General features: G+C 40.2%; 1 protein-coding gene across 3 annotated transcripts in view; it reads left to right on the forward strand.

Annotated features, from left to right (window-relative positions):
* The window catches only part of Armh4 (armadillo-like helical domain containing 4), a 96,489-nt gene that overhangs the window by 1,798 nt on the left and 72,791 nt on the right, over nt 1-21,900 (forward strand). For all 3 annotated transcript variants that reach the window (XM_026783233.1, XM_026783235.1, XM_026783234.1), the window contains exons 2-4: nt 7,924-9,295; nt 11,266-11,505; nt 13,331-13,525. In XM_026783233.1, coding sequence (XP_026639034.1) covers nt 7,975-9,295; nt 11,266-11,505; nt 13,331-13,525 — 1,756 coding nt within the window. In that variant the 5' untranslated portion in view covers nt 7,924-7,974. The remainder of the gene's footprint in view (nt 1-7,923; nt 9,296-11,265; nt 11,506-13,330; nt 13,526-21,900) is intronic.

A 21,900-nucleotide genomic window follows, 5' to 3' on the forward strand; every position in this document is an offset into this window, starting at 1 on the left:
CTCTCCCTTCCTTTCTTTCTCTTGTTCTTTCTGTCTTCCTTCCTTCCTTTATTTGTTTATCTATTTTTCTTTTTTCTTTTTGAAATTAGGTCTCACTGTGTAGCCCCAGCTGGTTAGACACAGATGTAAACATGAGGCTGTCCTAGAACTCAGCGAGATCTGCCTGACTCTGGCCCCTCGTTCTGTGACTAACGGTGTGGGCCATCATGCTTGGTGCATCGCATTGTGTTGTTGTTGATTGAATTTTGTTTATTCTAGCCCAGGCAAAGAATCCCTTCAAAGGTAGTCTGGGTTTATTCTCTAAGATGAAAACATATTTTTTCAGTTAAGATATGTGTGGTCAGTCTTATTTTTTTTATATTGATTTTATTTATTGCCAATGAGAAAACTCTGTGAAACTTTTTTCCGCTTCCCTCGCCAAGTGAACAAGTTTCTTGAATCACAAAAGAGAGGAATAAAGTGTCACATTGGCCATTGATAAGAACTTCCTGACATGGAAGCAACTGCTTGCTGAAGGAAACTGCGCAGGACAGGATTCCGCACTGACAATCTGAAAACGGAAGTTAGGTGAAGAACAAATATTCCACAGTTGGCTGGTTCTCTAGACACTTGCAGTTGTCCCGTCTTTGCACCCTGAGGCCCGTGTCCATGGTACTATGTTGATATGTCTTATATTGCACAACGTTTGTTTCTTCAAACTGCTAGCATGTGTGCAGTCATTTCTTTTGTCTGTCTTCCACCCTTTGAAGGAAATAGCATGGTTATGATAATGCTGGTAGTGGTGATGCTGATGGCTTAGCAGGAGTCTCCTTATCTCTGTGTCTCCATTTAATAACATTGTTGTAGTAATTTGCCCAAGGTTCTGCTAGAACTTGAATATTCTTTTCTTTTCTTTTTTTCTTTCTTGTTTTTTTGTTTGTTTGTTTTTGTTTTTTGAGACAGGGTTTCTCTGTCTTGAAACAGTCCTACCTGTCCTGGAACTAGCTCCTCTAGGCCAGGCTGGCCTCAAACTCACAGATATTCACCTGCCTCTGCCTCCCGAGTATTGGGGTTAAAGGAATGCACCACCACCACCACCCAGGTTGAATATTATTTTCTAATCATCAAGGCCAGCTCCTCTTACCAAGGATAGGATGATATTCTTAGATTGAGAAGCATGGATATTTTATTTGTTTGCATCATCAAATAGACCGTAGCTCAGGAAAGAAGCAATATGAGGAACTCATTTATGATCTGTGGGGTGGAGAGGGCACTTTGCTTGTAGTTGACCTGTGCACTCTCCTCTTCTCAGTCAGCACTGGCCTAGGCTGCTGCACCTCTAGGGAACATACTTCTGCAGCTGCTTTGTTCTTTTTTGGTCCACTGTGATGGGACAGGTTGCTGAAAGGATTCTCTGTCATCTCGACTCTTTAATTTACAGTAGAGGATGGATCCAGCCCTGTTCTTAGATCCTGTATTAGAGACCGATGACAGTTGTCAATATCACATTGAATCAGAAATGTACTGATAATACCCAAAGATATAGCTAGATTAATGGGGCCATAGTTTGCTAATGAAATAGTATTGGCAAGGAGAACCTTTATACTTAGAATAAGACAAGATAAAACAATGACAAACGGATCAATGAGTATCAAGAAAAGCACAAAGTAAAGAGAGCATTAAGAGACTCACAAAGAAGGGTTGCTTTCTCTTTCTCAATCAGAGAATTACTAACTGGATTTCTAAATCATGAGAGGGCCATTGAAAAACAAGCTGAGCTGATGCTGTGAAACTTCTTGTTACCTATAACTGCTTCTCTCTCTGTCTCTGTCTTTCTCTCCTTGTGTGTGTGTGTGTGTGTAAGAGAGAGAGAGAGAGAGAGAGAGAGAGAGAGAGAGAGAGCAAGAGAAAGAAACTGTCAAAAGCCAAAGTACAGTATAAATAATAACACAATTTGTTGGTACCGTTAAAGTGTCACATCGAATAATCATCCCAAAGTGGGCAAGTGGTGAACACAACATACTGAGTCCTGTCAAATCTTCTCGTACAAAAGAGGCACCGAATACTCTCTTCCTTTTTAAGTGATTATTTATAATACATACTCCCTGCCATCTACGGACTGCTTTCTCCGTCTATAAGGCATTATTAGAAATGGTAGACAATGAAGACCAGTGCAGAAGAGGTGTAGTCTTGTTCTGAGTGAGAAAATTATAGGGATGCTACTATAGGTAAGGAAGCTGAGCAAAGTAGGAAGGGAATTGGCCAGGTTTGTTTTGTTTTGCTTTGGTTTGGGTTTTTTTTTTTTTTTTGATAACAATTACCTGTCAGAAACATGGTCAGGGCTTAATAGGGGTACAGAGAAGAGCAAGTGTCAGGGCTAGTATGGAGGAAGCAGAATCAACTGAAAACTCACAAGTAAAGCATTTTAGAGGGAAGTGTATCTGCTGAAGATAAAGACTTCCTTGGTCCTGGTGGGTGTGGGTTTTGAATAGGAGGTGCGCAGCTTTGTGGTTATACATTTGGAAACATTGCATTCTGGCTCTTGGAAAGGCGGAGAGGCCAAATGGCAAATGCAAAAACTGAAAAACTGCAAAAGACCAAACGAAACTACATGCTATTGCCAAAACAAGTTAACTGTCCTCTGTAAATATGTAGCTTTCTCATCTAAAAGATAATCAGGATCATGGTAGCACCTACCTCTCTTGGTGGGATTGAATCAGGTAAATTTCTATCATGCCCTTAGTACAAATTGGCACAAAGCATTACCCAAGTAGTAGGCACTCTTGATTGATCACTATCAATCAAGATTTTATTCTGAAGAACAAGCCATCTGGGTGGTCTATAATGGATTATAAAGGAGAAAGTCTAGACAGAGTCACCAATTAGAAGGCAATTAAAATAATGATGATCTAGTTAGTAAGCAACAATTCCAAGAGGATAATGAAGGACAGAATTACAGAAGTTGGAATTCAGGGATTTATAAGAGAAAAATTGTTAGTGATACTGAAAGTTGGGTGAAAAAAAATTTGTGTTTGACATGGCACCGAGTGGCTACTGGGTTTGGAAAGGCGGCAAAAGACCCCATCGGGGACTTGAAGGCTCTATGTCAGTTTGAGTTGCAAATGAATTTTTTGTAGCAGTCAATACAGGATTTGTCCTTGCTTTAAAGTTCAAACATCGTTTGGATAGAAAGGCAAAAGAGCAGACCTACAAAAGGCTGCAGCTTCACCATCACCCTTCCATCCCAGCAAACAAAGGGAATCTGAGAGCAGGGGTTTTCCTCTCTATTCCTCCTCAGTCATTCACAATATTTCTGTAAACATCAGTCAGTTGTCACAGCTTACCTGTGTCTTCCATACTCTTAGGACAGTGTTCATGGTTCTTTTATAATAGACATGAAATTTAATTTTTCCTTTGAGTTTGGTCATAATAAAAATGATTGACATGCTGGGTTCCCTGTCATGTCTTTGCTTTGGTAACACAGTGAAGCAATAGCGCTCTTCATCTCAGCTGGAAAACACAGAGAAGTAAAAGTGTACAAAACCTGATGATGAAGTCTAAGGCTATAGTATTTTGTTTGTTTGAACTGACACTTTTCAATGTCACTGAAGCTTGACTCTGCCCAGGCTTGACAAAGAAGCCTGTGTCTATTTAAGATTGTGAAAGATAATGCTTGGCAGAACAGCTTATCTGCCCACCCACCAGTGGCGGAAATGCAGCAAATTGCTCAGAGGACAGCCAAGCCATTGGGCAAGCTTGATAGGGAGTGACAGACAAGGTGATACTGATTAGCTCTCTAAGAAATGCTAAGCTAGGTGGAGCTAACATCTACTACTTGGTAGGAATTTGGTCAGTTTGTCAGGTTTGTCAGAACTGACAGCTATTGAGAGACGCAGCAAGACAGCACCCAGAGATGCAAGATGAACAGTACGAGAGGCATTCCTTCCTTTTCTTCCTTATGTATTCTGATGACTGAGATAACTTAATGCGAGACACAGATGCTCATCAGCAGTGAAATATTCCCTCTTTTCTCTTTTCCCAGCGGAGTAGCCTAAGGATATTCATGACTGTTCAGACAATATTTGTTCAGCATTTCCTCTCTCCTGGGCACCTAGCCACATAGAAGGTAGAGTGAAGAGGGAAGAAAAAAGGCCAGAGACCACAAAATATGGTTTATGTGGGGTTAATAATGTTATTATTACCTTACTGTGGTCACTCTTTTGGTCATATATTCTAATGTCATGCTGTTCCCGTTGTCAGATGTTAACTCCTATGAGATGAATTGGATGTGCAATGGGCCTGGAAGATGAAGGGATTTGAAGTCATCTATAAATTTCTCTGGGTAGCAGAAGACTACTTGCTGCTGCCATTTGTACAGCCATTATTTCACTCTCTCCTAAAGTTCAGATGTGGAGAAAAGGAGCATATGGCTTCAGTACACAGACACACAAAAGACTTGTGGCTCACCCCCACTTTCTCTGCTGTAATTGGATTCAGAAAGCAGGTGCCCAGCACTTAATCACAGAAGCACCATCCTTTAGGGCAGGGGCAGATTTCCCTGCATACAGACCTTTAGAATTCTAGATGTAGATGGAAAAAAGACCCTGAAGGAGAATTCTGTCTGGAAAGGTGGCTGAGGCTACTGTTAAACCTTTGCCTTTTAATCCTTTCCACTCAACCTAATTTGTCCATAAAATTTTTTTTCTCAGTCAGCAAGACCACAAATAATAAAAAAGTACAATACTTGCTCGCATGTGTGGGTACCTCCACTCCCTGAAGGAGACATACTAAGATTACAGAAACATTCTTAGTTTTCCTTCATGGTAACAGTACATGAATATATACTCATAGAAGAAGAGGTTTCTCAAAGTGTGTTCTGTTAATGCTCTGTTTTATCCAAGGGGGAACTGAAGCTATTTGTTCAACTTTTAACAAGAAAAATAGATTCAGTAATCATTTCCCGATGCTAGTCCATGCCCCTCTAAACTCTGTTACAGTCCTTGATGTTTCCTGCTGCTCTGATTTTATCCAGAGGCATAGCATCGTGTAGACAGAGCTCTTAGGCTGTGTTTTGAACTCAGGACATTATGCATGCTAAGTAGGCATTCTGTCACTGAGCTGCAGGTCCAGACTCCAGGGTACTTCCTCCCTCCTCTAGTATATTTACTAAGATTTCGTCAAATGGAAGGAGAATGGGTAGCTTCCTGAGGGGATCTGAAATAAGCCAGAAACTTCTATAGTTATTATCAATTATTTGGTCTCTTACAATTTCAATAGAATTTCCTAGTTCAGTTTGTCTACACAGAAACCCAAAAGTATGGACTCATTGTCCATGGATACTTTATATTCACAGTTCTCATTTGTCCTTGTTTCAGGAAAGAAAAGTGAGAAATCAGGACAAACACTCTGTAGGCACATGTCACCTGGACTAAGATATTTTCTGGCACATCTGAAATAGAATGATATCTCAAATGTTGGCATGAATTGGGATGTGTTATTTCTTCTTCCTTTTAAAATAAAATGTCTTCTCCATATTCTCTCTTTTTAAAATGATGCTAGATAGAGGTAAGTTAATATTTAGATAAGGTTATTTCAATTCTTGCTGTCTAAATGATATTTTTTTCACTTCCTAAGGATCTTGGTGGTGTGGTGGCATGGGAGGTTGGACAGGATTGTTTCTGCTAGTCTCTCTGGCTTCAGCTTCCCTTGGCTACTAACTATATGATCATGGATGACACGGTCCTCTTCTGTGATGTGGCATTCCCCTCTGTATGCTATGAATATATTTTATTACCATTGGTTAATAATGAAGCTGCTTTGACCTATGGCAGGGCAGAATATAGGGAGGCAGGAAAATTAAACTGAATGTCAGGAGAAAGAAGGCAGAATCAGAGATACCATGTGGCTGCCGAAGGAAAAAGACACCAGAAACTTACTGGTAAGACCTAGCCTCATGGCACTACACAGATTAATAGAAATGGATTAATTTAAGATGTAAGAGCTAGTTAGAAATATGCCCGAGCCACTAGCCAAACAGTGTTGTAATTAGTAGTTTTTGCGTGATAATTTGCGTTTACACAGACCTGTGACAGCTCATGAGTGGGTTCTCTTCCTGTCTTTCCCAGAAGCTCTGTGGAATCATGATTCAGTGTAGCACACTCCTCTAGAAATGCTGGTGTTCAAGGAAGGCAAATGTCTATTTCGTTATCCATTTCTAAACATGGGGAATTTGGATGCTGCTCATCTGAGTTCTTTTGACTCAAGCCATTTCAGGAGAGCTTGAGAAGGGCTAGAATTCAGCTCACTCATGGTTCCCTGCATGGTACTGGTGTTGTTATGCAGCCTCAGGTCCAATCTGTAGATTCCTTTCTACATTTTTTTAAATCAAGTTTTCTTTTCTTTTTCAGACATCTAGATGCCTCAAGAAGGTAGCTTTTCCTTTTTCTGTTTTAAAACAACCTTTAAGACTAAATGGCAGCCCAGGCAAGGTGGTGCTTGTGTTTAGACCCAGCACTTGAGAGGCATGTAGTAATATTTTATTTGTATTTTAATAAATAAACCTTACCTGAAGATCAGAGAGTAAAACAGTTCCACCTATTAGCCTTACAGACTAGGCAGTGGTGACACATACCTTTAATACCAGTAGCCACACTAGTTTGCCAAAGAAACCGGGTGGTAATGATAAGCGCCTTTAATCCCAGTTCTAGAGAGGAATATAAGACAGGAGGAGACAGCTCTCAGGCTCAGGCTCATACTCAGATGCCTGGAGGCAGGACCACCATTTCAGACTGAGGTAGAGGTAAGAGCCAGTGGCTGGCTGTTTTGCTTTTCTGACCTTCAGGATGAACCCCAAAATCTGTCTCTGTTTTTTTTTTTTATCATAATATAGAGGCAGGTAGATTTCTATGAGTTCAAGGCCATCCTGGTCTACCAAGTAGGTTCTTCAACAGCCAGAACTGCGCAGAGAAACCCTGTCTCAAAAAACAAAACAAAACAATAAAGACATAAGTGGGATAACATGTAAAAGTTTGTTATGCTCCAGGGAAGAATGTCTCATGAAAGGGGGTTTTCTGTACTTCTTAACTTCAAATTATGTAAATCATCTAGGCAGTTTAGTTGAATACACTTGAAAGAAAGAAAAAAAATGAAGCCATCAGAAGGATGGGTGTTTGATTTTTAGATTTTAATTTTGAGATTGAGTCTTCTAGAAAACTTAACGGAACCTTAGATAATTTTTTTGTATTGTGTTGGGAATTAAGGTTTGGTAAATTTTCAATAATGTGAAATCAAAAAGCTATACACAGGACAATGGATAGAAAGGTTTTTAGACCTTTAAATTGTGAAGCGATGAACTGTTTTAATTTATAATTACAGTTTTAGATATAATGAGACTGTGAGTAGTTTGAAGAACATAACAAACCTAATTCCTCTAAATTATAGCAAACCAGCAATAAGTGCAAACTTAACATTTTAAAATTAAAAAATGTTCACATTGCCTAAGTATCTTTTCTGGTTTTGAGATTTTGGAACATAAAGATATTGTGTATATGTTTTTCTTGTCATTGCAAAGAATTTGGACATTTTTAAAGATATGTTTTGGCTGAAAAGTCATTCACATGCATTTTTAAACTCATGAAAATAACTGATTTTCAGTATGTTCTTTAAGTGTATTTGTAACATTTACTAACTATCTCCTAGACATGATGCTATTTCTACAGTCATTTTCTAGGGAGCTTTAAGTTAAATTGTCTGCAGAATTCACAGGGGAAAAGTGAACTGGGTTATCCATGTCTCAAGAGGACAAAGAAGTAGAACAGCCACCTCCTATCTCTTTTTTTTTTCTGGGAGCAAGTCAAGGAGATATTGTACTTCTGACTTAAGTTAAAGGAACTTATGTACAAGATATATCCACATGACAGTGTGCTGTGCTTTACTTTTCTACAGGATTCGATTGCTGGAACTCTCAACTCCTTCAACCTGTATTTCTCTTCCACTATGAGCAGACCGACTCTGTTGCCCAGCTCTGTGCCTTTCTGTAGCGTTCTCTTCCTTACCTTAGCCACACAATGTCTAGCTTTCCCAAAAGTGGAAAAGAGGGAGATGGCACATGCTTATGCCCAGACAGAGCAGTTCTGGAAGATGGACACAGGTGATGGAGAAAACATCTCTGCTCCAGAGCACATGCCCCAGCAGACATCCTCTGAAGCTCCTATGGTACTGTCTGCGGGACCATCTGTGAGGCCATTAAATAAAGTCTTCTCCATCAACAAAGAACACCACCGCCCTGGAACTGGACTTCTGAATCCTAACATCCCTGATCTTCAGTCTTCCACTGAGCCAGCAGTCTCAGTCAGTGAACAAGGGCATGGTCCCAGTCAGCTTGAAGGAATGTCTTCTGAACAGAGACTTCCCAAGGCCTTGTCAATCATTGCTGTCTCTTCACCTACTTCTCTTAATTCTCACCAGGAGGGGCCCCAGAGCAGCTCTAGCACCCAGCCCATTGTAGAAGGGATCACAGTTGTAACACGTGACTTCCTGAAGTATGTGGATAATCAGTTGTTTGCAACTGAAAGTCAGGAAGCAGTTAGCTTGGGACATACACCTTCATCTTATATAAATACCAAAGAAATGCTAGCTGCCAGTCCAAGAACAGAGAAAGCTGAAACAGATGCAGCCAAGAGGCCGACTGCCTTTCCTGGGGTCGATTCCACAGCAGACACAGAGCATGATGGGGAGAGGCCCCCGGAGGAATCAGATGACAATGTGCAGACCACTGCCACCACATCCTTGGAGACAACCCCTGAAGATGTTCTGAATATTGATCCATCAGCTGACAGTCTTCTGGGGGACCTCAAGGTCACAGTGAGTGTCAGCACAGCTGTTCTGGTTCCTTCTGTCCCAAGTGATGAGTGGGATGACACCAAATTTGAGAGTGTAAATCAGGCAAGGACCACAGATTCAGGAGACCATGCAGAGATTCGGGTGAGCACAGAGCCACCACATGGAGCACAAGACAGCTTTGAAGGGACCGAGGGGAGCCCCACTTCCACAGAGGTTAACAAGGGGACACCCTTGGGGACAGCTCTGGTAACTGCACTGGAGAAAGAAAGATCTCCAGTCTTTGCCCATCAGATTCCCTTTAGTCCCACGAGTCTGACAGAAGACCCTGAGGTTTCCACTGTGAAACCGTTACCAAGTGCTGGAGACTTCACAGCCTCCACCCGAGAGGACAGGACCATGCTTTTCTCAAAGACTGAAGTCTCCACCTCTCAATATGAGTCTCAGACACATCAGGGAGTAAAAGATATGTTAAAAGGTAAGAGGTAAAAAGTAAAGAATGAAAACAACAATGAAAATACCCCAAATGTTGTTTCTCTCCAAAACTTTCAATTTGGATTTATTTTTTTAAATTTATTTATTTTAATGTATTTGAGATAAGATCTTTACTTCACTATACAGTTTTTGAGATAGGCTCTTGACTTCACTATTTTCCTACCTTTGCCCCTAACTCATAGGACTGGAGATGTGTGTCATCATGCCTGCCTGGTTTTGTTTGTTTGTTTACTTTGGTTTTAGCCTTAAACTCACCATGTAGTCCAGTTGACCTCAAGCATATGACTGTTGCTATTTCCTGAGGAGTGAGAGTTTAGAAGTGGGCTACTGTCTTAGGCTTTGGTTACATTTTTTCATGGTGACTTAGAAACAGTTACTCTAGTTTTAACCAAACACGGAATACTCAAATCATATATATTCTATTAAAAAATCATATCCCACGTGTGTCAAGGTCTTCACCTAAGGACTGTTTCCTGTACACCCCACCCCTCAATGGGATACTTGGAGATGTTTTGAGTTGTTTTGGCTGAGGGTTCCTACTGGATCTTTTGGTTGCGGGCCAGGGATACTTTAGAACATTCTATATCTACAGGACAGTGTCCAGAAACAAGGTCTTAGCCAATCTATCAACAGCATTGAAACCAATGTATATTTCAAATAGTTGAATATTTTTCAATTTTTTTTGTCATAACAATATAAGTACATATATAAGTACAAAGGAAGCAGGTATATATTCTAGTTTCACAACAATATATGGTACCTATTTATACCTAAGTATATGCACATCTCTGGTATTTCTCACCAAAAATAATTACACAAAATTTATCTTGTAGTTTTAATCACTTGGTTCTCTAACCTTATTTAACCCAGAATAAATAGTTCAGAAATAATATGTAAAGAAAATATAAATCATCTACTGGCTTCATTCTGAACTTTCTACTTTTTCTTGGCCTCCATACTTTTGACTATAAGAAAGTGAAACCTTAGTATTAGTTGCTGATGGATTACGTTTTTATTCTGTGGTTGGTCACATAATAGCATCCGAAAGGAAAGACTTTGTATAAAATGAATGTATTCATTGCAAATTGGTTTAGAATATGTAAATCTTATGACCTAGATCAAGTAACCTATTAATAAAAAGGAAAGAACAGATTTGTAGTATGATTTATAAATTTCCGTTGAAATGTAATTAAAATATGAAAGTAATCATTTTATAAATAGTAAAAGTAAGACTGAATAGTTTGCATGCCTGTTTTGAGTTTTAAGTTTTTCTGTTTGTTTTGAGACAGCATCTCAAGTTGCTCAGAATCATATTTGATATATAACCAAAAGTGGCCTTTAGTGCCTGTTTCTCTTCCCTCTCCGTCTGGACTGCTCTGATTACTGTTGTGTCTTACCATGCCTAATTTCTAGAAACTTAAGTGCTACAGACAACTGAAGCTATTGTTTCATCCTATTTAACATCTTCATGCTTGCACAAGCTCAACTTCATGTCTTTTTCATATCACATTATACTGTGAGTGGTGGCATATGCCTTTATCTCAGCTGTTGAGATTCAGGGTATGGGAACCTCTGTGCTTTTGAGGCCACATAGGGTTATGCAGTAGGAAACTGTCACCTCATGAAAAATTTGAATGGAAGTTATAAAATATCTTCTGGAAGCATCTATGAAAATGCACACTTACAGATATATCAGTCTTCTCAAAATGAGTTAGAAATTGGGTTTTTTTGTTTGTTTGTTTTTACATTTCCTTCTTTTTCTCTGCCTCAGATTACCCCACAACTCCCCTAAGCAACTGCAGTAACATTTGCTTATTGGCCTTGGATTCCCAAGTTGTATTTGTTGTTCTGGGCTCTGAAAGAGCTATCTACCCTTTTTCATTATATTGGCCCCTGTAGAGACTTTAATGTATAGTAATTTGGTTTGTTAAGACCTGTTTCTTTCCTTTGCAGACATCACACAGGAGATGACAATGGCCACACAAGAACCAAACCCTACATTACCCTTGGTGACACAAGAGCACGTTGAGGTCCCCAGAGGCAGTGGTGAGCCTGAAGACGGCATGCCATCCCCCTCTCCTGTGTCTGCTGATGTGGGTGCCACCGAGCTCTCCAGGAGATGGGAGTCTCTGGCCACTCTGGCCTCCACAGCTGTTGTCCCTTTGTCTCTCGAAGTTACCTCTTCCATGGAAGGTCAGTACGTGGGTGTGGGTTCAGCGTTTGGAGCAGGAGTGTGGACCTTTACTGTGAATTACCGGGATGAATGAGGCACCTGGCTTTTTCACCAGCATGCATGTGTTCCTACCTGGGAAGATGGTCAACTCTCTTTGCTCGTGGAAATGTGTTATAGCCTCAAAGGACAAGGGGACTCTTCTGGTCCCCAAGTCTTAGCCTCCTGAGGAGTGCCTCCTAAAAGCCAGGGTTGGGAGTTTAAAAACAGTAAGGACCTGGTTTTGGAGCCACCTTTGGCCCTCTTTAAGACTGTGACATTGGATAAGCTGCTGAACTTTTGTAGGCCTCTGTTCATTTCCAGAACTGTCTACTTATGTTATTGTAAGGAAGTAATCTATGAAAAGGGTTTTCTATATAATAGACCCTTGGGTGTCCTATTCTCTTAAGGGCAATGAAGTTTTAACAGCTGGCTGGTTACTAGAATCTCTTGAGAGAGAGAGAGAGAGTATACATATATAGAGAGTGATAATACATATACATATATATGTATTCATTTCTCTATTTATCATTGTCCAAGCAAAGATGAGATACTCATTGAGATATTTTTAAAAATATAATAAATGTTTTCTAATCCTGCCTCCTAATCCTCCTTCCGAAACAAAGCACACGAAACTCAACTCTAGAGTCTAACAATAACCTTCATGAAATCTGATGACCTGTGCCCTAACTGTCTCTCTTCTGACTGGTAACCAGCATTATCAATTTTGTTTTCCTAATCTTCTTCACGCCACACCACCTCTACCTCCAGGTTTTGTGTGTCTATAGTTTACAAGTACACATTTTCATCTTTTTTCTTTTTAAATTTTTAAGAAAAATACTGTACTAGAGGCAATATTTTTAGAAGTTAGCATTTTTGCTTACCATCCTGATTGTCAGACATCCTGTAGTTTCTTTGTTCTGACCATCATGTCATTATGGAAGCACATCTCATTATTCATGCAGTATTCTTCCGTGCTCCCGCAGTCTGCATCTGGACCACCTCCAGGTACAGCTGTTGTAACTACAGCTATGTGAACACTCTTTCGCATGATCTGCATTAGACAGTGAAGGACTGTTTCATAGGTAGAGGGGTTGCTGACCATAGGATGTATGAGTATGTGACATTAGGGACCTATGTCCCCTTTTCATAGTGGTTGTTGCACCAATTTATATTCCCACAAAAAATATAAGGGGGCCTTGTGGCTGTATATCATGGGAATATATATATATATATATAGTGTGTGTGTGTATGTATTATGTATGCATTATTTATGTTTTCCTCTGACTCACGGGCAAAGAGATTCTGATTCAGAAAGTTGGGAATGTGTAAATTCTGTCTAGGGAAATTCTGACGGTTCAAACTATAATTGTTGTAGTTTCTTTATGTATGGTGCACTTAGAGCTTCATTTGGATGCTTTGAAAGAGTCTGCTTTAGTCATAGATCTTCCCCCTGATTTTGTGAAGAATGCTGTTCTTTCCAAAGAAATCCCTGCCATTTAACTTGGTGCATTTTGTTTGTTAAATTTCTGTCTTTGGTACCCATCCAAAATTCAGCACCATCTATTATACTATTGATAAAATAAGTGAGAGAATACATTTCAAAAGCAAAATTATGATTTGAGGCCGTGTCTCTTCCCAGATGATGAAGTATTTTCTGTGTGTCGCTGAGTTAGGTGAGAAGAGGAGCTGAACCAAGTGCTGAATTCACTATGTCTAAGACACTGCTTCCTTGCCTTCCAAAGCTCACGTTAGCATTTTCTATAATGATTGTCCTGTGGGTCAAGTCTTGTCTCTTGTGTTTGGCAGACCCAATGGACACAATCACTGGGCCAAACAAGGAATCCATACCAGTTTTGGGCTCTCCAGAGGCACCACCCCCTGCAGTGACTGTGGAAACTCCCACAATTTCTCCAGCACTCCCATCTGAGGGAAGAACTATTTCACCCATCAACCACCCCGATACAGCTGCCTCGTATGGACTGGAACAACTCGAATCTGAAGGTACCCTTGTCTCTGACCACATATTTGAGAAGCAAATAAGTAGATGGAAGTTTAAGTCACTGGGTAAACTGCTCTACCACCAAAGAGTTTCTGAACAAAACCCTCTGCTTAGGGTCCATCCCTGTGATTCCAATTACATTTACATGGGCAAGATATGGCACTAACATTTAAAATGAGTATCTGAGTTGGTTATATTATGAAGACTGGATGAGAATAGTAAGTTTAAATGGAGGAGCTGTGTTTTCTCCATCTGATTGTTTTGATGAATGTTTAAATCTGTGTTTTCATAATATCACCCTATCAGTACGGGGAGGATATTAATATATCACTTAGTAACATCTTTGAGTTACTGTCTAGAGAAAACAGTTTCTTTATTATTTAATACTGAGTAATTCATGCCAAATTATATAGTTTAAGGCATTGACTTTGGCCATGAAAAATGTAATGGAGGAGAAGCTGAACATCAACAAAGAACAAGAATGGAGATAGGGCCCACAGTCACTTGACTCCTTGAGTGAGCACCCTGAAAGGTGAGGAATAGCAGGTTGGAGGTGCAAATTTTTAGAAGGCTCATGACAGGACTGCTGGCTCAGAACTCTGGGAAGCTCTTTTTTTTTTTTTTTAAATTGCATCTATTATATATACTGTGTTCTGTATTTAGGACTGCATGTAGGGCTGTACATCAGAAGAGGGCACTATAGATGGTTGTGAGCCACCATATGGGTGCCGGGAATTGAACTCAAGACCTCTGGAAGAGCAGCCAGGGCTCTTAAGCTCTGAGCCATATCTCCAGCCCCCAGGGATGCTCTTATTAGGCAATCAGCCACGTCCTAGGTAAGCAAAAACAAAAGTACTGGGGTTTTATTTTATGTTTTCTCAGCTGCCAAGAAGAGGTTCAGTTGGGTGGATAGGAGATCCTCCCTCCCACAAAGATTCATTTTTTCATTTTTTCTTAAATCATGAAGGTATGTGTGTGTCTGGATGAGTGTATCCCATGTATGTATTGGGGCCCTTAGAGGCCAGAGACATCAGATCCTCTGGAATTAGAGCCACAAGAAGTTGACATGGGTGCTGGAAATTGAACTTGAATCCTCTGCAGAAACAATACACACTCTTAACCGCTGAGCCTTCTCTCTAGGCCAAGTCTTACAGCCTTCCAGGGTGACACTTGTAATTTACTCAATTAGATACATAACATTTTAAGAGTGGCTTGGAGAATTTCACGGAGGAATGCTGGTTTAAGAAGCAGGCCAACGTGGTCCCAGAGGCTAACGTTCTCTCACATCACATGAAGACAGATACCATATGGCTTTGGGCTCAATGCCGTCTATAAAAATCAGATTTCCTTAAATTAACCTGAGAGGTAGCTGGCAGCACTGCTTGGCACGGCTCATTAAATTAAAGAAAAGAAAGCATATTTGTGAATAGCCTATACTTGTAAAACTGGAGTAAGTTTCTGAATTTAGCAGATGACAGCAGCTGTATTGAAATGTGTGAGAGTTTTTCTGGTGGGCCTAAAGATATCCTGGGGTTTGAGGTCTTTCCTCCTACACAGCTCAGTTTCAGCTTCTTTTTTGAGAATATGTTTTGTCAGGTTTTGGACTGAATTATGATTCTTGTCATGGTTTCTGAAAGACATTTTTGATAAAATAAAATACCCTTTCTGTTACATTGCTGGGCTTAAGATAAGGTCTAGAATTAGATCAGCACATAGTTTTCCTAAAGACTAAGGTGCACACTTTATGTTAAATCACTGTGTGTTAAAAACAACAGTGTGTTTGTTCAATTCTTGGAAGGGTGAAAGGGGTCTAACAAATTTAGACAGGTGAGCCTACGGGACTCCCGGATAGAACAGGGCCTCCTTTTTACCATGTGTTTGCTGCCTTTACTGGGAAGATAAATGTAGTTTGCAGGATTGACCAGGGAAGCCTTTTAATTTCACCACCGAATTAAAACCAGAGGAGAATTTATCCTTAACAAAATAATGTAGTAGTTATATCGCATTTTCTTTAACTGCCTTTCGAGGTTACTTTGTTTTGAGACTGGGTATTACTATGTAATTCACGCTAATCTAGACTTAGCTTTAGAATGAGCTTGAGGCCAGTCCAGGACACATCAGACTCTGTCAAACACAGAAAAATGTGTATTCATTTGCTTGTACACTTAATCTTTTGTGTTATTTGAATGCCTTCCTTCCTATAAAGAGAGAGTCATTCCTCCAGATAACTGAGGTACTTTACCTTAATGAGATATTTAAGAAACATGCCCCCATCAGACAGCCAAGGAGACAGAGCCTAGGAGTGCTGCAAATTCAGAACCACTGATCTGTTTATCTGTATGAAATAACTAAAAACCCCTAACAGGCTATAGTGTTCTTTTTTCTGGCGTCATCACTTGTATATCTCATCTATGATGACAAAGAAGATGTGCTGGTTTCCCAGAGCCTCCATACAAAGTTCCACAAACACACAATGGCTTGAAATAATTGCAAACTATTCATGTGCTGTTCTGGAGCTCGAAAACACCAAGCCAAGAGGTAACAGGGCCATGGTCCCTCCAAAGCCCCTAGGCCAAGCGCTGTCTCACCCTGTAGGATTCTGGTAGTCCCAGAAGCCTTCCAGTTCATGGTGGCCTAGCTCCAGTGTCTTCCCTCTCATGGCTCTGCTCCAGTTTCCTTTGTTGACTGGGTCATAGGTCATTGGGTTAGAACCACCCACATAGTTTCATCTTAATTTGATTGTGTCTGCCCAGCCCCTGCTTGTGAATAAAGCCATGTTCATAAATACCACCTATTAAACTGGAATGCATCTTCTGTTGACACAATCCCACATGTGATAGGGTCTTCTTCCAGACCCCTTGCCAGCTGCCTCTGAGAGCAGACGGACGTTTCTGATCATCTGCCCAAGTGATTTGAATTGGTAGGGTAACAAAAGTGTTGGTGAATTTTGCTTCCTTGGTCTTCAAGTCTCCTTTTGTAACTGTATGCCACCTCCTGCATATTTAGTAAGTCAACACAATGCAGTTTGATTCTTAAAGAGATAATGGTTTATTTTTCACCTTATCGGAAACATTTTACTTCTATGCACATTTTTTTAAAAAGAAGAACATTTTCAGAATGATTTTTAAGCACGCTATTTAGTATGGGTATTATCTCTATTGCTATCTTGTATTTTTAAGTACAAACTTGTCAAATGTAATTCTTAAAGATATAATTATGGGAAGTTTATACATGTACCTATTTGTTTGCAATTAAATTAATCTTTTGGTAGTAATGTCTCGATGTGCACCGAAATACTAATTTAAATTTCTGGTGACTTTTGAAAGCATACTGGAAATTTCTGCAGGTTGCTACGCTGAGTTAAGCTACTATTAAATGAGAACAGGTTTAAAATTTTAAAACATCCACTTTCGGTCTGTTAAAAACTTAGTAGATGGTATCTATTTGCTTTACATAATTTAAATTTTTTTTTTACTTCTGAAGAGTTAAAAAGTATTCTATGTTGCAAAATTACAATGATTTTGTAGAAAGTGGGACATTGCTTAAAAACTTCAACATTTAGAGACTGAAGATCTAGTTCAGTGGTAGGGTGCTTGCCCTAGCACATGCAAGCCCCTGAGTTCAACCCCAAGCACTGAAAAAAGGAAAAGAGTAGAAATTCAGCATTTAGAAGAATTTGTGGTGGCTCTTGTTTCTGACAGATAGTACGCTTATGGGAAAGCTGTGAAATCAAATGCTGAGAAATCTCAGGTGTTATGAGTCCCTGCTTGCTGTCTCTTCTCTGTTAAATGTCTGCATATGGGAAATGGGTGCAGCAGAGACAGGAAGAGGAGAAACCAGGCTCTCCTGGGATGCTGCAACAGATGAAGAAATGCCAGGATGCCTTATCTGGAGAACTTGAGTTCAGTGTTAGGTCTGGTCCTGTTTAATGAATGTATGAGCACAATGTTGAGACCATGCCTTATCCCAGACAATTCCCATTTCTTCATTGTTTCAAGTGTCCCATTGCATACAATTTTGAATGTGATAAATGAACAGGGATAATGGAACAATAGTTGATTTGCTGCTGGAAGATTACTTTTGTATATTTTATTTAGTGTAGTAATTATAAATTGACTCGTGCACAGTATAAAAACATGGAAAAGCCTAAATTTCTCTCTACAGATGACACAAGAATTTCAGAAGGTAGTATTTTTTTTTTGTTTGGTTTGGCTTGTTGAGGCAGGATTTGACTTTGTGTCCCTGACTAACCTGAAGCTGTCTTTGTAAGATCAGGCTGGCTTTAAACTCACAGAGATCCACCAGCTTCTGCCTCACAAAAGCTGGAAACGAAAGTTGTTGACCGATGTTTCTGTCCCACCAGGTCCCGCAGCTGTTTAGTTCCAAATAAACACACACAGGCTTACATTAAGTGTAAACTGATTGGCCCAGTAGCTCGAGCTTCTTATTAATTAATTCTTATAACTTATATCAGCCCATAATTCTTTTCTGTATTAACCACGTGGCTCGGTACCTTTTTCGGCGAGGCAGTCACATCTTGCTTGCTCTGTGTCGGACTTCTTTTGCATTTGGGTGATGACTGCGAACTGAAACTTCCCTCTTTTCATAATTCTTGTTGCCACGCCTCTACTCCCACCTGGTTGCCCTCGCCCCGCCTATACTTGCTGCTTGGCTACTTTTCTAAAGTACAATTGACAGGATACAGATCATTGTTCCACAGCAGAAAGTTGTGTTGGAAAGGATGCTTTTATTCCGGCAACTGAGATACTTTTGGCAATGTGATGGTCTTCTTGCAGTTTGACTAAAGTCAAAAGGCTTTGTCTTTTCTTTTTGGTTAATTAGAAAGCAATTTGGAGGTGCACTAAGAGGCAGTATAAACAGTTTCTCAGATACTTCTCTTGAAAGCTGTGCTGAGGACAGGGCTCCTTTGACTTAAAATATTATTTAACTCAGATGGGTGTTTTGCCTTCACACATGTATGGGCACCACATGGATGCCTGGTGCTCAGAAAGGCCAGATGACAACTGGATCCCCTGAAACTGAGTTACAAATGGTTGGGAGCTGCTATGTGGGTGTTGGAAATTATCTCAGGTCCTCTGCAGAAGCAGAATGTGCTCTTAACCTCTGAGCTAACTCTCCTGCCCCCTGCGCATCATTTGTAAGGGTCTTATGTGGCAGAATTTCAAAAACAAACTGCTGGCCATTTTAGTTATTGATTGCCTCTTAGGGTAGATCTGCTTTTTGTCTTGTCCTGAAGTCATCATGCTTCCTTAGGCATCTGTGGTAGGCTTCTCCTGAGCATCTGCCAGCTCTCTAGGGGGCCACAACTATTCCCTTAGCACTCAGAATGGCTATCACATGCTTGAGAGTAATGTTTATTTGGTCAGGGATATTTCAATAATATTTAAAATTCAAATTCTGATGCACTGCTGTAAAGTTATATCCACAAATTTTGTCACTGAAGAAAGACAGCTGACATTCATTCTACATTTCTGGTGTGTTCTTACCATAGGGAAAAATTTCTCAGTATACCTACACAATTCAGCAGCATCGATGCTGCAGAATTAACACTCTGCATTGGTTCATGTGTGTGTGTGTGTGTGTGTGTGTGTGTGTGTGTGTGTGAGCAATGGTATGGATACATGTGCATGTGCATGTTTCTTGCCCATCCCAGTACTGTCTGACATGCTCTTCTTTAGTCATCCAAAGACACCCTTGTGAGGACTCATGATGAAGAAAGGGTTTTGTTTTGTTTATATTATGCAGTCTTACGTAATCACTTGGTTATGAATACATATGGAAAGTATTTGTCAATTCAGGTAATACCAAGAAGAATTAGAGACTGAGCTTGAGTTAACAGAGTACAAGGTGAAAAATGAAAGTATTAAAAACATGGACATAAAAAGTATTAAAAACATAAAAAAGGTCAGGAGGAAAGTGCTAGCTCCAGGTTAGAGAAACGTGGAATGGGTACGTATGCTCCTATGTGTATGTATTTCGATTTGCATATATATCTTTCTTCATTATGATGTTGATAGTCACAGAAAATAGGTGTGACAAAATTCTGAAATATGGAAAAATATTAAACAGAAGTGAACAGGTACCACATACATGATACTAACGATAAATTATCCAGTAGACATTGAACCAAGCAAAATTTTCTAATTCAGGTAGAGGTGAGATGAATTATCCTTTAGAATTTGTTTTCAGGCTGGGAGTGGTATTTTCATTCTCAGCACCTGATGGCAAAGGGAGGCAAGTGGATTTCTATGTGTTTGAGGCTAGCCTGGTCCTCATGAAAAGTTCTAGGCTATCCAGAGATGCAAAGTGAGATCCTGTCTTTTCCTTAATTGCTTTTAATAACAGATGTGACAGAAGATGCCATGCAGAAGAGCCATCCATGTCCTTGGCATCAAGCCAACAAATCTTTTATTAGAAGCTATACTCTGTTTCTCTTAAGAGGGATATTCAGATACCTACCAGACGGTTTTGTTCTGAATGAGTGATCAGGCTCATGACAGGCTCCAGAGTCTCTGTGGGGAGCAGTTAAAGCAGAAATTTCTAGGTGTTGTGGGTTTTCTGCAGTTGAGGCAAACATATAGCCTGGAAGTATGTAATAGCTTGAAGAGATTTCAAGATATTTAAAATGTTATTAGCATGAATTATTTCTAAATAATGATAGGTTTCATTATATTTGCATACAGAAATCAAAAGTATTTTAGATATTTGCAGAGAAGACATTTTTCTTTTAAAATGTTTTAAACCTGCACTATTGTGTATGTTTGTTTTGTATGCCTGTGGTTACGTGGAGGCGGGGGAACAATTTGTGGAAGTCACTTCCCTCCTTTCACAATTTATCAGGCTTGGCAATAAGTGCCATCACCCACAGAGCCATTTCACTGGCCTTTTATCAAGGCATGGTTTTCAGTATGAGAAAGAGCATATAAATGTATTGTTATGGTAAAAATAAAATGGCATCATTCCCCAAGTGTCTGCAGTGGGCAGCAAGCCATGAGGAGCTGCAGTGGTAAAATACTGTGGTTCTCAGAGTGGCCCATGGGCCAAGAGGGCCAGTGGGTCCCAGGCAGGGAGCTATGCAGCAGGTGACAGACAGACATGTGCTATGCAGAGAAAGTGGGTATTTATTTAGTGGGTTATCAAAGGGAAAGGGGGGAAGGGGAAAAGGGGGAAGAACAGAGAGAGACACATAGAGAGAGACAGAGAGAGAGAATGGGGGAAGAAGGGGAAGAGCAGAGAGAGAGAGAGAGAGAGAGAGAGAGAACAGGGGTGGGGAAGGGGAGAAGTGGAAGGAGCTTAGGCTAGAAGTGGAAGGAAGATTTGCTTGCCTAGGGGGAGGGAATAGGTGGGGCTTGTCTCTTAAAGGGACAGGACAGACCATTACATTCCCATCTCTTTTTATAATAAAAAGGAGGGAGGTTAGGCACAGCTGGTTAAAGAAATTGAGGAGGCAGATTCTCAAGACTGCTTTATGCTTATTTGTGGGTGTCATCTTGGGGTGCTTGAGAAAGCTGGGTGCTCATTTCATCCAGGGATAGGTGGTCTCTTTGCTCCTGCCCGGTGTTTGTGGTATGGAAATGTCTGGTGTCTCTTACACCTGTTTAAGGTATTGGCAGAACAGAGGACAAAATTACGTTTAGAAGAAAAAAAAATTAGGACCAGGGAGTTGAGAGAGTATATCTGACCTGTTTAAGGTAGATCCTTCAATTCAGCTCCCTGAAACTCAAGAATTTGGGGAAGGGTTTGTGAAAACATAAGTTTTAACATATTTGTGTCAAAATGACTGTGACAGATGTTTTTGCACAATGCAAAGTATTTTTAAGACTATGAAAGGCAGAATGAGAGAGGGTTTTGTTAACTTGTATCTTATAAAAATTTGTTTGGTGAGGGTGTCCTTTAAAAGACAAAACCTCTCAGCTGTCAAACTGCATCAGAAATCTTTGAACAGGGTAAAAATTTTACTTGAGTTATTGATTAAAAACGACAGAGAACTTACTTGGTTGGCACCTAGAGCCTCTCCTCAGGGTCTTCCATGGTCACTGAGGGTCATATTTTTCTTTTGCTATTTAGCGCAGGGCCTGCCAGGCTCCAGAAGATCCTATGGGCTGAGAGATCTGTAGGAAGACAAGTCTACCTTGACCTGAGCAGCTAGGTTGTCAATTCCAGCAATTCTGTCCACATCTGGAGATCTTCAGTTTATATGAAAGGCAGCTTTGCCCAGTGGTCAGCACTTGGTAGTTGGAGCAAATTGTGGACGGACGTTGTTCTGTGCCCATTTGTCTTCTGTCTTCTTGGGAGGAAGTAGAGTGCTGCTGCTAGGATCCAACCTGTCTCTTTTTGTTATGAAAAGTTTTTTTTT

This window comes from Microtus ochrogaster, chromosome 17, assembly GCF_000317375.1.
Source record: "Microtus ochrogaster isolate Prairie Vole_2 chromosome 17, MicOch1.0, whole genome shotgun sequence".
NCBI classification, from domain to species: Eukaryota; Metazoa; Chordata; class Mammalia; order Rodentia; family Cricetidae; genus Microtus; species Microtus ochrogaster.